General features: G+C 49.3%; 1 protein-coding gene across 3 annotated transcripts in view; it reads left to right on the plus strand.

Annotated features, from left to right (window-relative positions):
* CLCN1 (chloride voltage-gated channel 1) overlaps positions 1–17,012 on the plus strand; it is a 115,386-nt gene that overhangs the window by 91,315 nt on the left and 7,059 nt on the right. For all 3 annotated transcript variants that reach the window (XM_075903385.2, XM_075903377.2, XM_075903398.2), the window contains 11 exons: positions 2,475–2,559; positions 3,059–3,208; positions 5,938–6,007; positions 7,527–7,637; positions 7,733–7,946; positions 8,785–8,918; positions 10,753–10,964; positions 11,321–11,426; positions 14,802–14,887; positions 15,882–15,920; positions 16,498–16,602. In XM_075903385.2, the coding sequence (XP_075759500.2) occupies positions 2,475–2,559; positions 3,059–3,208; positions 5,938–6,007; positions 7,527–7,637; positions 7,733–7,946; positions 8,785–8,918; positions 10,753–10,964; positions 11,321–11,426; positions 14,802–14,887; positions 15,882–15,920; positions 16,498–16,602 (1,312 nt within the window). The remainder of the gene's footprint in view (positions 1–2,474; positions 2,560–3,058; positions 3,209–5,937; positions 6,008–7,526; positions 7,638–7,732; positions 7,947–8,784; positions 8,919–10,752; positions 10,965–11,320; positions 11,427–14,801; positions 14,888–15,881; positions 15,921–16,497; positions 16,603–17,012) is intronic.

The raw sequence follows: 17,012 nt of genomic DNA on the forward strand, positions 1-17,012 counted from the left end.
GCACCTAGCTGCAGGCCTGGCTGCCACTCCCCTCCTCCAACCCCTCTCCCGCTCAGCTGCAGCTCCAGCCCCCACCCTCCCTTAGCCTCTGCCAGTGGCCACAGCTCTGTTCCCAGCTCCAGCCCTGCTCCCAGCCACACCCCCAGCTACTGCCCCAGCCTGGGCCTCCTTACCTCTGTCCACTTCTCTACTACTGCCAGGAGCCATAGCCCGGCTACTGGCTCCAGAGAGGGGAACAGAAGGGCCTGGACAGGGCAAGGGCAGGCTCAACCTTTGAAAGTTTGGAGACCGCTAGTCTAAATCATGTTAAGACATTTTTATCTGAAAGGAAGAAAAATCTGTTCTGAGTTGAACTTTCATCTTAACAAGCCAGAAGCATCCAATTTTTATTAGGATGAGAAAATATCATTGGTTAGACGGGAAATGTTCTTTGTGTAGAAAATCAATAATTTCTTCATAAGAGCCACCAGTTATGTTTGAAACATATCAAAGAGAAAGTGCAAATTGAAATTTGACCCAATTTCGTAAAACACACTTATAAAATTAGGGCAAACAGAAAAGTTCCCACTTTAAAAAAATCCCAGTGAAAAGTTTAAAAAAAAACCCTCAAATAAACACCATCATACGTTAACCCAATTAATGTGTCCCTGAGAGCAAACAGTGAAAGACATACAAAAAGGAAAGATAACAAAGAGCTTTACATAGCAGCAGGTGTGCATTTTGAAATATCTTTTACCTCTAATAAATCCTAAATCTTTATTACCAACACAGAGAAAGAAATGTCTGTTTGCAACATGTGGGCTGTAAGTAAACAATGTCCATTTAAAGAATAAATAAAATATTTGTATTACCTGTTACAACTTTTGAGGGTTTTGCTTTGTGAGTTGCTGAGTGGCCTCAACATCTTGCAATTTGCACCCAGGAGAACCAAGTTAAAAGGAAATAGTGACATTTTCCTTTAAACGTCAGAAGAACTGGATTAATGACATGGAGGCAGAATCTTCTCTCTCTTATTCATTATGCAGCCTTTTACTGGGGTATCATCAGTGCAATCTAATCTATAACCAAGTATGTGTAAAAGCAGAACTGAGCCTGAGAAGCAAGTAGTTTAATTTATATTTGTGAACAACTTTTAGATCAATGTATAGAGTTAAGGCCAGGAGAGACCATTAGATCACCTAGTATAACCTCCTAGATATCACAGACCATAGAATGTCCCTCATTTCCTCCTGTGTTGAGCCCTGTAACCTGCATTTAATACTAAAAGCTGCTTGGGAGGAATTCATAGAACCACAGACCATTAAGGCTGGAAGAGACCTCAGAAAAGTTTGATGAATAACATTAATATCTTGCACTGAAATCGTATTTGTGCCCTGCAAGATTCCACTATCTCAATTTTACATCTCAGCCAAGCAATGCAATTCCCTTTAGCACCATACTGGAGCATTGGGATCAGTGCTGATTCAGAGGGAAGAGCACCCTCCTTGTTACGGGATCCACAGAGGCAGTAGGGAGCTGCAGGCAGGCTCCCCTGCTTGTCCCGCATGCTGCTCAGAAACGTGGCTACGGGGCCTTTCTCTTTATGATTCCGGAGGGAGGGGGAAAGATTCAGACACACATTCCACCCCTAGCACAATCCCGTTGGCTGCTTTCTGGACAGAAACTAGCCAATAGGACCTGCCTGTTTGAATAACAGTTACTCAGTCCTGCACAGTTACTCAGTCAAGCGCATGGCCGAGCAGGCAGAAACGTTTTAAGCTTTGCAAGCCTTTAGCTTTGCAGGCAGGCAGGCTGGTTTGGCTGCTGGCTGGTATGCCTCCTGGCCAGAACCTGCTTCTGGCACCCCAGGCCCTCCCTTCCCCAACCCTCTGCTCCACACTCCTGCCCCTCAGCTCCACATGCATCCATATCCCCTCCCAGATCTGACACCTCAATCTCCTGCCCGAGATCATAATCCTCTCCTACTCTAGGTCACATCCCAAAGCCCTGCATGCCAGTCCCCTGCCCCAGGTCACAACCACCTCCCAGACTCTATTCTCCCTCCTGCACCCCAGTCCCTTACCCCCAAGCTTCCTTCTGCACCCAACCTCCATCCCAGACCCCGCACTGCCTCCATAATACCATGGAAGAGTGCGGTCCTTGACCACTTTCCAAAATCTTGGATTGGCCCCCCCATCAAAAATTATTGCCCACCCCTGCTCTAGAACCTTAGTTGTAGACTCTTCAGCAAGCATTGTGAACATAAGAACAGCTATACCAAGGCAGAACAATGGTCCATCTTGTCTAGTATCCTGTCTTCCGACAGTGGGCAGTGCCTGGTGCTTCAGAGGGAGTGAACAGAGCAATGTAAATTACTGACTGACTCCCCAAGTCCACCCCCATTTGTATGAGTGGACATAGCCACAGCTGAGGAGAAAAGGCTGCAGGAAAAGAACACATTACATTTTGTTAAATTTTTTTCTTTCTTGTTTCAGCCGCCTTGTATACCCAGGAGTTATAACCTTCTTGATAGCAACGTTGACCTTCCCGCCAGGGTTCGGGCAGTTCATGGCTGGAGAGGTAAAAGTAGTTATAAAGGAGTAAATGTGTAATTCTGAAAGAAACGTGTGTAACCATCTGCCCAGGTCCCAAGCCATGCTAAATGGGAAGGACTCAGAGGTGTCCCCTTCCCAAGCAGGAAGCAGAGAGCGTTTTAGGAAGAGTTTGACTGCTCCTGGGATGGAAAGAAAGATTGCTCTGAGAACAATAATCTCCACACTGGCCTTCAGACAGACCTGGGGAAGGTTCCCCATCCCCCCCTTAGAGGGTTTAGGCATGGAAATGTAACCCCTTGAACACTGGAGAGATTAAATAGATTCTCCTCCATCTGAAGCCCTCTCTCTTTTCTGAGCAGATTAAGATGGGGGAAGTTTATCTCCTCAGATTCTAGAAAGAAATATCCAAAGAGACTCAAATGTGGGGACCCTCTCTCCTCTTTGGTGGGGATCCTGAGTGTAACATTGACCCCTTTTAATCTTTTAAGAATCACTGACTGATTCCTTGCCTTCTTTTCTTGCAGTTGATGCCAAGGGAAGCAATCAGCTCCCTGTTTGATAATTACACCTGGGCAAAGCACATGGGAGACCCACAAGTTCTAGGGAAATCTGCTGTCTGGATCCATCCCAAAGTCAGTGTCTTTGTCATCATTCTGTTCTTCTTCATCATGAAGGTAGGAATCCCACCCACCCTGATGACAAATCTCTAGCCAAGAGCTAGGCATTTATGACCACTAAGGTGGGGTTAAGAGCTGGTCGGAGGGAAGATGGTTCATGTTGATGGTTGGGGCTTGGGTTTCCCCTGTATACTTTTCTGGAATTGATGAACTGGCCCTTCGTACTGCCCTGAATCTCCTTACTGGTGTACCACACTGTGGCTCTATCCCTCAGTGGTCTCTGTATACTGGCTGGTGGGGAGGCCCAGGAACCTCAGACTTTTCCTAAAGTCAGATCTTTTTGCTCCCTGAGTGATTTACATTTGCTGTGGTTCCTGAAAGTCCCCTGTCTGGACCACAGCAAATTGCCTACCCAGGAGCCTTCTCTGAGTGTTAAGTGCAAGGTTGGAGACTAGTATTTCCCCAAGCACGATTTGTTGATATATGAGGCTCCAGTCCTTCTCTGCAGTACTGAGACATGGCTGGAAGATTCAACTGGGCAATCGCATGCTCAGCTGTTAGACATGTTCAGTTCAGCAGGCTAAAGCAACACAGGCTAGGGCACTGTGATCCTGGCAAAGAGCTAGCAGAATGCCCCATCACCATGAGAGGCGTCAGGCTAAGGCTGAGTTTCAGCACAGTCTGGTGGGAACTGCAGAGGCAGAGAGGAGCAAGTGTGTCTTCCTAGAGAGGAGGCTAGAAGTGAAAGAAACTTTCCACTCCAGTGTCCCAGGGTATGTCTACACTAGCTCATTAATTCAAGCTAGGTAGGCAAATCAGGCAACCGGAGTTGCAAATGAAGCCCAGGATTTAAATATCCCGGGCTTTATTTGCATCTTCCCGTCTGGCTGCCATTTTTAAATCCCCCTTAGTTCGAACAAACTGCCCGCGACTACACGCGGCAGTTTAAAGTTAATCCGAACTAAGTCCTTAGTTCGAATTAACTGTTACTCCGCGTGGCATGAGGTGTAACAGTTAATCCGAACTAAGTCCTTTAAACTTTAAACTGCCACGTGTAGCCGCGGGCAGTTTGTTCAAACTAAGGGGGATTTAAAAATGGTGGCTGGGCAGGAACATGCAAATAAAGCCCGGGATATTTAAATCCCGGGCTTCATTTGCAACTCCGGTTGCCTGATTTGCCTACCTAGCTCAAATTAACAAGCTACTGTAGACATACCCCAAGAGAGGAGCTGGCAAGAATAAGGTTGTACAGAATAATAATGATGAGAACAAGTTGTGCACAAGCCTGGAGGAGGAGGAGAGCTAGCATCCCCCAGACCAGGACTGGGCAATAATGGCCAGTGGGCACAGGGAATGCAATACACCATCCTGGGCAGACTGTATGTGCTTCCAACAGATGCTTACAGGTTCTGCTCCTTCAGTAATGCTGTGGGGAGTTTGTCATGCCAATGAGGGTTTCTTTATTTGAATGGTGAGAGAGGGCAGGGCCTGGGGAGTAGCTATGCAGTGCACATCTGATCTGTGATGCAAGCAGTGTACCCCTCAAACTTAGATTCATCTGAATATTCCTATGCAGTGTGACAAATATCAATCAACCCTGCCTCTAGATTCTCAGACTGCTGCTGTGACAAATTGCTAGAGCAGCTGTTTCCGGCTATTTAGCTGTTGATTTGTGCTAAAGAGGAACAGACCAAACCAAGAAGACCACACTTCTGTCCAAAGGCTGGGCCTGCTTCTCCACTGCAGAGGCCCCAGTACTCAGCTGCCTACGGGTTGAGTTTGGCACTGCTCAGCATAAAGAGAGCAGAGCTGGTTGTGCACCTATTGTGCAGCTCCCCAGATTTCGGGGCCAGACGAGAACCCATGCAGTCCTCAGTGTTGCAGAAGCCACAGGGCTGCTGCTACAAGGCCCACGGCAACTGCCAGAGTGCGGAGATGCTCAAGCCTTGGCTACCCTCCCCGGCAGAGCTCTACACTAGGGGGAGATGCTATAGAGCTGTTCTGCCGGCTCTACTCCACTTGAAGAATCTCCATCTGCTGTGGCTGTGACTAGATATGCTGGCTCCCTGCCTTGTCATGCCCCTGATCCTGAACTCAGTGACTACATGATTCAGAGCACATCATCCCCATTCTTTGAAGTGCTTCCTGACTTTCAGCTCTCCTAATGGAAATCCAGGGTGTTGCTCTTGGATTTCGCAGAGATCCCCTCTCTCCCTAGGAAGAGAGTCCCTTGATGGGTTGGCAGGGTTCTCTGGGGAGCCTATAATGGTAGAACCCACTCAGCCTTTTGCTCTGATAAAAGCCAAGCATGTTGGCCATCAGAGAATGGGGTAAAGTTGGCCTATTTCCTGAGGAAGGTGATTGTGAGATCAGCTAGGGAGAGGGTTAGAGGTTCCCAGTTCCAGCATGGTATTTTGTTGTGGCTCTGCCAGAGGATTGCGGCCTGCACCATTTAAGAAATAAGCATAACTTCCTTATTTCTATGGATGAAAGGAAAAGTAATTCTCCATGTTCATCCATCCTGTGTGGATTAGCTTCCCCACCGGCACAACGGTCACTGGGAAGCCTTGTGCAGTAGGCAGTCTCTGGGAGCACTGATAGTTTTCACGAGCTCCCCCCACTCTCTTCTCCTCTCCCTATTCCCAGCTGCACTTGGCTTCCTTGTGGAATCTCTCAGATTCCCCAAAAGACATTTCTTCCTACGGAGGCAAGCTGGAGGGTATGGTGCGGCTGCAGGAGATACTATTACCACACACTAACTATCGCCCCATGTTCCTCTGCCCTAGTTCTGGATGTCTGTCATTGCCATTACAATGCCGATACCCTGTGGAGGCTTCATGCCTGTTTTTGTACTGGGTAAGTTTTAACCTCTCTCTTGGGTGTCTCAGAGAGTGAATCTCAGAGAGTGAGTGGGAGAGAGAAATTAAAAGAGACAGACAGAGCAAGCACACAATGGGATTTCCAAGCGGGAATTTGGATCATGGCTCTCACAAGCTGTCTCTGAGGAGTTTCAAAAACAGTCCAGATGCCCAGCCCCTGACTTTCTGGTCCGCTCCCATTCTCCCCAAACTCACAAATGCAGATCTGGAAATTTCTTCAGTGTCTGCACATAATGAACTGTGAGTTGAAAACAATAAACACAGGTCCTGGATAAATCAGACTTGGGGATCAGGACTTGACCCTTGACATTTAAGTTCCAAAAACTCAGGTCCCTGCCTCTTCAGCTGAAGAAAAGGTCCCCTAACTGGTACTAACATTAGGCCTGGCCTCTTGTCCTCTCTGTGGCCCCAGCTACGGGAAAGCACCTTCTTTCACTCAGAACTAGTATATTACAACCTCAGTCACACTTTATTAAGTGACTCATGACAAGTTGTTAATGACCGATTATTGATTTTTAACCCCAAGACAGAAAAATGCTATGTTAAAATGTCATTAGTGTTGAGAGTACATATTAGTATAGTAGAACCTCAGAGTTACAAATACCAGACTTACAAATTGAACAGTCAACCACAAATCCTTTTTGGAACCATAAATACATAATATGGCAACATTACAAAGAACAGTAACAACAAAAAGCAAATAGAGGACAGCACATTGTAAAATGTAAACTACTAAAAAAAGGGGGGAGGCAGCATTTTCCTTCTCCACTATAAAGTTTCAAAGCTGAATGAAGTCAATGTTCAGTTGAAAACTTTAGGAAGAATAACCATAATGTAATGTTCAGAGTTTTGAATATTTCAGAATTACAAACAACCTCTCTTCCTGAGCAGTTCTCAACTTGGAGGTTCTACTGCAATTCAGAGTAAATGTTGTAATTACCCCAACCAAGCATTACAATGCCAGAAAATTCAGTTAAACTTGCACTTTAAAAATATCCAAACATATTAAGGTCATGCACACTTTGGACCCCCAAAGAACCCTTAACTTTGCACTGTTTGGATGCCATCCAAAATATGACACGACCGCTCCCTACGCCCAGTTTTATCCAGTCAGATACCATAGACACACAGTAATCATAATTGTATGGTCGTTGCATGGTGTCACTATAGGGCAGAGCTAGAATTATTTGAGTACCTTTATTGTGCATTTTCAGATTTGCACACTTTTGGATTTATTTTAAGTGTAAACATAATTCCCAATTTCCTGGGTTTGATTTTTGTTTTGGGATAAATTCATCCACTCTGGAGTGGTTTTATCTTTTTACTACTGATACAAAATCTCTATCTTAACTCTGTCATAATGTTATTTTTGTTTTAACACCTAAGCACTAGTAAATTCCCATACAGCTTTTCTCAGCAGAGGTAACACATGCCTTGAAGAGCATGGCCATTTTGGGTGTGTGGGAATTAACCAGTCACTTTGTGATGCTTTTCAGGGGCTGCATTCGGCCGTCTTGTTGGTGAAATCATGGCATCCCTCTTCCCTGATGGGATCCTCTTTGATGGCATTGTTTACAAAATCTTACCTGGAGGATATGCCGTCATTGGTGAGTCTCCACATCTTTCTTTGTTCTGACCCTGCCTCCATGAATCCCCTGGTCCACATGACACGGTCTTTCCTCTTCCCTCACAACTGGAAAAGGTGCAGCAGCCCTGACGGGAGCAGTGAGCCACACCGTCTCCACAGCAGTGATCTGCTTCGAGCTAACGGGTCAGATCTCCCACATCCTGCCCATGATGGTTGCTGTCATCCTTGCCAACATGGTGGCCCAGAGTTTGCAGCCCAGTCTCTATGACAGTATCATCCAGGTGAAGAAGCTGCCTTACCTGCCTGACCTGGGCTGGAATTACATAAGGTGTGGTACCACCAGTGGGGATTGGGGAGAGGAAGGGAAACACAGAGGGAAAGGATCTGACAATGGGAAACCAAAGAGGATAGACAGGCCACAAAGAAATGGAGCAAGAGTGAGAGCTGAAGGTAGCAGACACATAAATAGAGTGAGAGGAGGCTGAGAAACAGCAGGAGGGCAGGGGAGAAGGAGATGCTCATCCATGTGGGGAGGGAGCAGAACCTTGCTTTTTGGAAGCCCAAAGGTTTGTGTGTGGTCTCATACTCCTGCATGCAAGTATGTATCGGGCTGTATAAAGCACACTTTCCTCTGTGAGCGGGTTTTCTCTTAGGCTGTGTCTAGACTACATGCCTCTGTCGGCAGAGGCATGTAGATTAGACAGATCAGCAAAGGCAAATGAAGCCGCGATTTAAATGATCGCGGCTTCATTTACATTTACATGGCTGCCACGCTGAGCCGACAAACAGCTGATCAGCTGATTGTCAGCTCGCGCGCTAGTCTGGACGTTCCCCCTGTCGACATCAAAGCCCTTTGTCGGCAGCCCCGTTATTCCTCGTGGAATGAGGTTTACCGGGGCTGCCGACAAAAGGCTTTGATGTCGACAGGGGGAATGTCCAGACTAGCGCGCGAGCCGACAAACAGCTGATCAGCTGTTTGTCGGCTCAGCGCGGCAGCCATGTAAATGTAAATGTAAATGAAGCCGCGATCATTTAAATCGCGGCTTCATTTGCCTTTGCTGAACAAACAAATCTACATGCCTCTGCCGACAGAGGCATGTAGTTTAGACGTACCCTTAGACATATTTGAGTGATCAACCCTCTCTTTATTTTCTTTGTTCCTCCAGCAAATACAATATCTTTGTTGAGGATATCATGGTCTGTGATGTGAAATTCATTTCCTCCACTTGTACATATAAGGACCTGCAGACTCTGCTTCAGAGCACCACTGTCAAGACCTTGCCTCTGGTGGATTCACCAGGTAAGCAGTATGGGAAATCTGACTGTTTTTGAAGCCTGCTTGACTGAAAGGCTGTGTCTAGACTACATGCCTCTGTCGGCAGAGGCATTTAGATTAGACAGATCAGCAAAGGCAAATGAAGCCGTGATTTAAATGATCGCGGCTTCATTTACATTTACATGGCTGCTGCGCTGAGCCAACAAACAGCTGATCAGCTGTTTGTCGGCTCGCGCGCTAGTCTGAACGTTCCCCCTGTCGACATCAAAGCACTTTGTCGGCAGCCCCGTTCAGAAAAGGGCAACAAAAATGATTAGGGTACCATATGAAGAGAGATTAAAAAGACTTGGACTCAGCTTAGAAAAGAGGAGAGAAGGGGGGAGTATGACAGAGGTCTACAAAATCATGACTAGTATAGAAAAAGTGAATAAGGAAAAGTTATTTACTTGTTCCTATAATATAGGAAATAAAAGTCATGAAATGAAATTAATAGGTAGAAGGTTTAAAACAAACAAAGGGAAGTTTTTTTTTCACACAGCGCATAGTCAACCTGCGGAACTCCTTGCCAGAGGATGTTGTGAAGACTGGGACTTCAACAAGGTTCAAAAAAGTGCTAGATAAATTCATGGAGGTTAGGTCCATCAATGGATATTAGCCAGGATGGGTAGGAATGGTGTCCTTAGCTTATGTTTGTCTGGAAATGGATGACAGGAGAGGGATCACATAATGATTACGTGTTGTGTTCACTCCCTCTTGGGCACCTGGCATTGCCACTGTTGGCAAACAGGACACTGGGCTAGAGGGACCTTTGGTCTGACCCAGTATGGACTTTCTTATGTTCATATATATATACTTTTGAGCTACACAAATTGCATAGCTTATTTCAAGTTAATTTCTAAATAGCTTATTTCGTAATTTGACATTGTCTACACCGTGACAAATTTTGAAATAAATCGCTATTCCAAAATGTCCCTTAATCCTCATGGAATGAGGTTTATTGGGACATTGATCTAGTGTGCCCATTATTTCGAAAGCTATTTTGAAATGACGGACGTGCCGTCAAGACGCAGAAAATGCTATCGTAAGTATCTTGAAATAGCACTGCTGTCTAGACACACCCTTCGGTGTCACAGGACGACTCATTTTTTTTTTAAGTTACAGACTAACACAGCTACCCCTCTGAGACCTGTCCAAAAAGCCCTCCTCCCCGTGCCTCAGTTTCTCTATAGGGAAAATGGGAGTGATCATGCTCCTTATCCACATGGATAAAGTGCTTTGAGATCTTTAGATGAAGAACATGATTACTTTCCTGCTTTGGTTGGAGTGGATGTCAGCTGTCCATTGTGCTAGAGAGACAGGATATCGTTGTAATGCTACCCAGGAAATTATTTGCTGAGGCTGCTGAACAGACTGCCCCTGTTTTCTCTGGCTCCGGAGCTCGCAGACTAATAATCAGTGCCTGTGCTGCCTTGTGTAGATGCACAGGGATTCCCTGTCATGAAAGAGACAGCTGACTATAATGCCTCCAGTTGTCTGGGAGGAAAAAGCTCAGGCCTGAGCATTTTTAAGATGAGAGGATTGGAAGGAGCGTTTGGCAGCTGGAAATGGAATAGGCATTTGTTGTGGGGTTTGTGAGGGCAGCTTGGCAGGGTGGGGCACTGGAGAGTGTGTAGGAGAGGGCAGCAGATGGAAGAAGACTGACAGGATCAGTAAAGGTGTGTGCATATGTGGAGTGGTTGCAGGGATGGGTGTTACATTTAAGAACACTGGCCTGTCATCAGGCAGAGATGAGTCTCAGCAGCAATTTTGTTCTCATACAAATCCTTCGACTGGCTCCCCATGTTACGTTCTCCTACAGAGACCATGATCTTGCTGGGCTCTGTGGAGCGGTCGGAGCTGCAGGCTCTTCTCCAGAGGTATATTGGTCAGGAGCGGCGCCTGCACATCATCAAGGAGATGCAGCAGAAGCTGGCTGAGGCACCCTATGATGGGCACAGCAAAGTGCCCAGCTGGAAGCGCGAATCTTTTGCTTTTGTGGACGAGGATGAGGATGAAGAGGAGAAGGCAGAGGTAAGGGGAGAGGGGAAAGAGAGAGCGCTCTGGTCCACACTGAGAACTTATGTTAGTATAACTCAGTCACTTAGGCATCTAGAAAATTCACACACCAAGCGGTGATGCAGTTACAGTGGCTGAACGCCCAGTGTAGAAAGCGCTAAAAGCCCAGGAGGGATTCTCCTATAATTACTGTAATACCCACACTGATGAAAGAGCATCTCCTGTCAGCATAGGCATGTCTTTCCTACACACTACAGCAGCCCAGGAACCCTAGGGGTGCACACAAGCCCTGAGAAGCAGAGAGAAACTGGGAGAGGGAAGGAAAGGAGTCAGTCGGGGTGATTCTTGTTTTATTTCTTTTCTCTTGGTAGTCACCTCAGCACCCCTCTGCTGCTCCCAGCCACCCTGAAGAACCCAATGGTCCAGTGGCTCCTCATAAGCCAGTGCCAGAAACTCCAGGGCCCCAGGAAACCCCAGGTATGATGACCACCAGAGTGCCCCAGCCTGCCACATCCCAGGCAGCCCTGGGAAAGCAACACTGCCTGTTTCTTGTGTGAGTGTGAGGGGCTGAGGCTATACTGGTTAGAATTATTTCACTGAAACAGTTTGTCACTGGAAAACACTGTTACCAAAGCTGATTTTTTTCACCAAATTATGTTGCTTTTGAGAAAATTTACTACAGATTTTTTTTCAAAATATGATTTTGTTTCATTTTAAAATATTCAGATTTTATTTTTTCATTTTATATTATTCTTATTGTTTTATAGTGTGTCCTGTAATATCAGTAGGAATGTTACATATTATGCACAACTGTTATTATTATGTCATAATATGCCATAATATAATAGTGGAACTATTTTATTTTTAAAAGTAGTACATGGCTTCCTCTGTAGGCTTGCATAGACTCATGATAACATGGGCAGATCAGGCTCAGCAAATGCCCCCTTCACTTTGTAGGACTTGTCACAGTGGCTTTCCCACTAACATCTCTTCTGACCAGTTCTAGAGACCCTACAGTGAAGTTGCCACCACCCCATTGTCCTGCCCATGAAGACTCTTGTCCTGAAACCTCACCCTCCATTTTCATCCTTGGTAGCTTAGACTACCACTCTGTGCCGCCTCCTGAGGCTGAATAGCCTCCTGCCCACTCCACTCGTGCACACAGCTTTACTGAGCCAGCGTGGTCCAAGGGGTGGATGTACTGTTACCTATTGTCTTCCTTTGGAACCATATGAGCTGAGCTCGCCTGACTCTAGTCGTGTCTCTCCCGTGATCCCAGGGACTTTTGCTGGTCCATGTTGCAGTTTTTACTTGGCCTCCTGAATTGCACAGAGAGAGCCCAGGGGAGGCCAGCCCTGAGGGAGAGAAAGAGGAAAGGCTCCTGGCTTGTTCTTGTAGCCACCGGGGTGAAAATGGGCCAGTATGGGCTGGCAAGAAGTGGCCACTTGTACTGGCCTGCACACGTTGCTGCCCCTTTTGCTCTCTCTTGTTGGCAGCCCTGCTGGCGAAATCCAGCAACACTGGCAGAGCCACTGTTAGGGGAGCAGCAGGGGGCAGCTGCCCCAGGGCTCAGTGATTTAAAAGGGACAGGGGCTCCCAACTGCGGCTACCAAAGCAACAGTATCCAGAGTCCTGGCGGGAGCCCCAAATCCTTCAAATCACTGCTGGAACCCCAGGCCTCCTGGCTCTGCAGCAGCAGCAGCCATGAAGAGCTGCCTGGGAGACGTCTGTTTCCCCAGCCCCACCCCTTCTGGGGGCCCAGAGCTCCCCCCCCCTTTCCTAGGCCCAGCTTCCCCAGACTGCATGCTGGTAAGCTCCAGTACTTGCTTTCACCCCTGGTAGCCCCCCAAAAGGGAAGAGGGGAAGAGGGCCGTAGCCTCACTCCCCACCTCAGCCTGGCCAGTGGGGCTGGCTGGCAAGGGAGGGCACTTTTTTGCTGCAGCCTGCTGGGGATGTAGCATTGAGCACATTGGGGTCCCTATATGCCCAGTGTGGTTGCAGAGCAGTATTCCCGCCAGTCACCCTACTTACCAAGTGGAAAAGGTATCAGAGGAATAGTCATCAGAAAAGGGCAGGGCAATTGCTTGAGCCATTTAAACAAGGCTAGGCAAAGCCCTGCAGCACAGAGGAGGGGGAGAGGATGGAACAGATGCGCCCTAACAGGGCTTTCCCCTCTCTCAATGTCAGGCCTGCTGACGGGGCAAAGCAGACAACAGGAATTCTGGGCCCCAGGACAACACACCAATGGGCCCCCGATCCTTCTCCCTCTGAGAGAGCCATAAACCCCCTCCCCATCCTGCCCCGCCCCACCCCGAGAAACCCCGAGCACTGCACCTCAATCAGAGGACTCTGAACAGTCGCGGCTCCATCTCCCACATGCCTGGAGGTGCCCCCCCCCACTCTCCTTTCTATCTCTGCCTTCCCTCCCCCAGCAGTTCTGTGCCCCACTACCCCAGCTACTTTCTCCCAGCCATCCCTGCCTACTCCGGCCTGCACCACTCCACTCTTCTGCCTTCCCCGCCCAGTTCCTCTGCCCCTTCGCAGCCCTTGCTCCCTGCAGTCCAGTGCCTGGCTCTACCCCCAGCCTTGTCTTCCCAGCCTGGAGCCTCCCTTTCGTTCCCAGCCTGGCTCACCCTGCTCCGCTCACTTTGCCCCACTCCCCTGATGCTCCACGGACACAGGTGGGGAGTCAAAACAGCAGGGAGCTCCTGCTCCCCCCACCACTCTCCCTGCACTGCCACCGTTCTGGTGATCTGACCTCAGCGGGACTTAAAGCAGCAGGGAGCCCTGGGCCCCCCTTTCACTCTGCTGCTCCAACGATCTGAGCTCCGGGGCTCCCCACAACTGCTGCCACCTTGCTACAACAGCGCTATTTAAAAGGACCAGTCCACTGAGCCCCTGTGCAATTGCCCTCTTTGTCCCCATCCCCCGCATTGGTGGGCCTGGTGCTACTATGTCAGTGGCAATGGCCAGAGCCCTGGGCCCTTTAAATTGCAACTGGAGCACTTCAGAGTGTGCTCAGGGTGGCTTTAGGGTCTGGGGAAGGAGGGGCAATTTGGCACGCTTCAGACTGGCTGCCATAGCCTCACCCCTTCTGCCTGAGCCCCTGCCCCTTCCAGGAACACGAAGGCCCTCCCCCCACATACACACATACCCCAAACCTTCCCCCCCACACACACCCCTTGCCCAGCATGGCTGTCAGCTCCCCTGCTCATTAATTTCTGGCTGTTCCACCACCAGCTTTAACTTTGCATAGCAATATCAGCACTCCCCTCCTCCCCTTCCCAGCAGGGCCCATAATGGTGCTTTCCACTCCCAGCCCCAGGCCCTTGACTTCTCTCTTTCCTGCACCCCTCACATTCAGACTGGTGACAAACTAATTTGCTGCTTTGTCTATGACAGCACCTCCAGACCCCATCCTGCCCTTTCTGTCCCCGCTGCCCAATCACATTCCTGCCTCTGCTGCACCCATCGGTCTCCCCTCTCCTTTAACCAAAATGCTGCCAGAGTGAGTCATACTCCTCACCCGCTGCTTTCCTGTCATCACCCCCTCAGCATTTTCACAGCCCCCTGCTTCGGCCCCTTCCTGGAATCTCTCTGGATAGCCACCCGCCAAGGCTCGCTCTGGAGGCTAGTTCCCCTGCCGCACTAGGGGATATTACATGTATTAGGGGGATTCATTGCTGCCTGTCCCAACTCTCACCCCTCAGCAATGGAACGGTGTGTTCTTACTGGCCAGGCCCTTTCATACTAACATTGGGTTTTCAGGTGAGGGGATAGGCCTGGTGCCTTGTGCTTAGTCTCACACTTGTCCTCATTTTTTCTCCCCTTTTTTTCATTCTCTTCCTGCAGTCAGGAATTTCTGGAGCTTGAGGCAGCTGATCCAGCAGCTTTTGTGCCATTACAACTGGCCACCAGAGACGGAGAGTGCTGCTCAGGTTAGAGGCAGAGAGCCCAGCTGCACAGCAAGGGGGGGGGGAACAGGAAGGGAAGCTGGCCCCTCTGAGGGTGTTGGCCACACGGCAAGGGCAGTGCTGTCAGACAGGGAGATGCATGAATGAGGCCGGGCTCCTGGTGAAGGATTAGCAATTTCCCCAGAGGCCATGGCATGCATGGAGAAATGAGGAGCCTGCTGGCTACGTGCTGTCTGTGCTGCCAGTACTGCATGAGACCAGGGAAATGAGGTAATATCTTTTATTGAACCAAAACTGCCTACAATGCCCAGCCACCCAGGAGAGGCTGAGTCTGTGCCACGGGACTCCCTGGCAGCCATGGAAGGCTGGGGCCCCCCCGCACAGCAGCCCCAGCCCTTAGCTGGGGTCGAGCAGGACTTGGCTGGGGGGCTGAAGGTTGTTGAAGGGAGCATGGTCTGGAGAGGAAGGGGTGTGGCTTCTGGCAGAAGGGGTGGGACTTCGGCTCGCCTTCCCCAGCTGGGCCTTCACTGGCTGCCCATGGTGGAAGGTACAAACTTTCAAGCTACACAGAGCTCTTCACTTGGTCTGGGGAAGGAAGCAGATCACAAGCTGCAGGTACTGAGGCAGGCTTCATAGTGAACTGCTCAGATCTGAGAAAGTATATAGACCATGGGGGCTGTCCAAAAGGCATCAAGAGCACAGTAAGCAAAGCCCCACACTACCCTAGGACCTTCACCAGTGTGCAGGCCAGAAGCATCCCAGATTCACCCTTCGTGACAATGACACCCAGGGGAGGGTAGGACCCTGAGTATCTGGAGCATGCACAGTGGGGGCTTGGGTGATCAGGAAGATGGGAACCCTGAGTATAATGGGGACTTTCTGAGCATAGGGATGATTGGGGAAGGGTTAGTTGCTTGCAAGTGGGTGATACAGCTGAGAGTAGGAATAAGGGGCCTTGCACTGCTGGGTTCTGCTGTGAAGCCTTTCACTGACTGTGGCTGTGCTCTGTTGTCTCCAGGAGTCTGCTGAAGTTATCGACACAATGAAGCCAGAGGAGGTAAGTCTGGATGAGGCGAGGTGGCTGGCTAGCTGGCTGGTTCCTTCTCCACACTCCCTCATCTGTGGAAACAGAGCTCTCCTCTCACTCCTGGAAGCTGTCTCCTCCCTGGGAAGTTTCAGCGGCCGGGATGGAGTTTAATTCCTCAAATGCTACAAGGAGAGGTCGTTCTGAGAGAAATAATCCCCACATCCCATGGAAATGGGGCAGCCTATCCTGAAACGACCAGGGAGCGAGAGCTCATCCAACTCTTATCTATGAGGGACAGGGAACACGTATCCTCTCCAAACAGGACTGGGGAAGCCCTCACCTTCCTGGCTACTTTTCTAACCGTCTGTCTCCCTGCTGGGGGCACCTCATTCAGTGGCATCTCATGTGGCTACAGCATAGCCAGGATCTCCAAGGGAGGCCCCAGCTCATGTTGGGGGGATGAGGAACCTCAGAGGAGTGAAATTTTGGGGGTGGCAGTTGGGTGTTGGGAGGAGGAAGAAAGAGCTGCAGGAGACTGGGGCAGATTGGCATACGGGGCAGGAGCAGTGTGGGGCCTGTGAGTGTGATCCCATCTTCCCTGTGTCAGATAGATGCTTGGGAGCAGGAGGAGCTGAGCAAGGAGGTGTGCTTCGACAGCTGCCGCATAGACCCCTCCCCTTTCCAGCTAGTGGAGAGGACTTCCCTGCACAAGGTGGGTGTGACCTCCCTCCCAGCCAGTCCATCCTTTTCCAACTTGTCTGTCTCTGGGCTATCCCCTCCCCCCCCCCGTTTCATCTCCTCTCCCTCTGCCCATCTCTCTCCCTATCGGTCTTGCCTCCTACTCGCCTGGCTTTGTATTTTAATCTCGCTTGCTCTCTATCGCTGTCTGAGTAGCTCAATGAGCTTCCATCCACAGAGTCTGACTTCTGTCTCCTGGAACAGGAGCGGAGACACTGCATTAGTCTGATAAAAGAGCTTCGGAGAGCCACACCAGCCATTGCCTTAGTTTTGGAACTCCCTCTGCAGCCTGCCTCGATACACACACATTACCACTGGGATTCCCACTCGCAGGCATGGCGCGCAGCAGCACCCACACCCAGGGCTCTCCTTAGGCAGACGCTG

This window comes from Pelodiscus sinensis, chromosome 1, assembly GCF_052426305.1.
Source record: "Pelodiscus sinensis isolate ZL-2025 chromosome 1, ASM5242630v1, whole genome shotgun sequence".
Taxonomy (NCBI): domain Eukaryota; kingdom Metazoa; phylum Chordata; order Testudines; family Trionychidae; genus Pelodiscus; species Pelodiscus sinensis.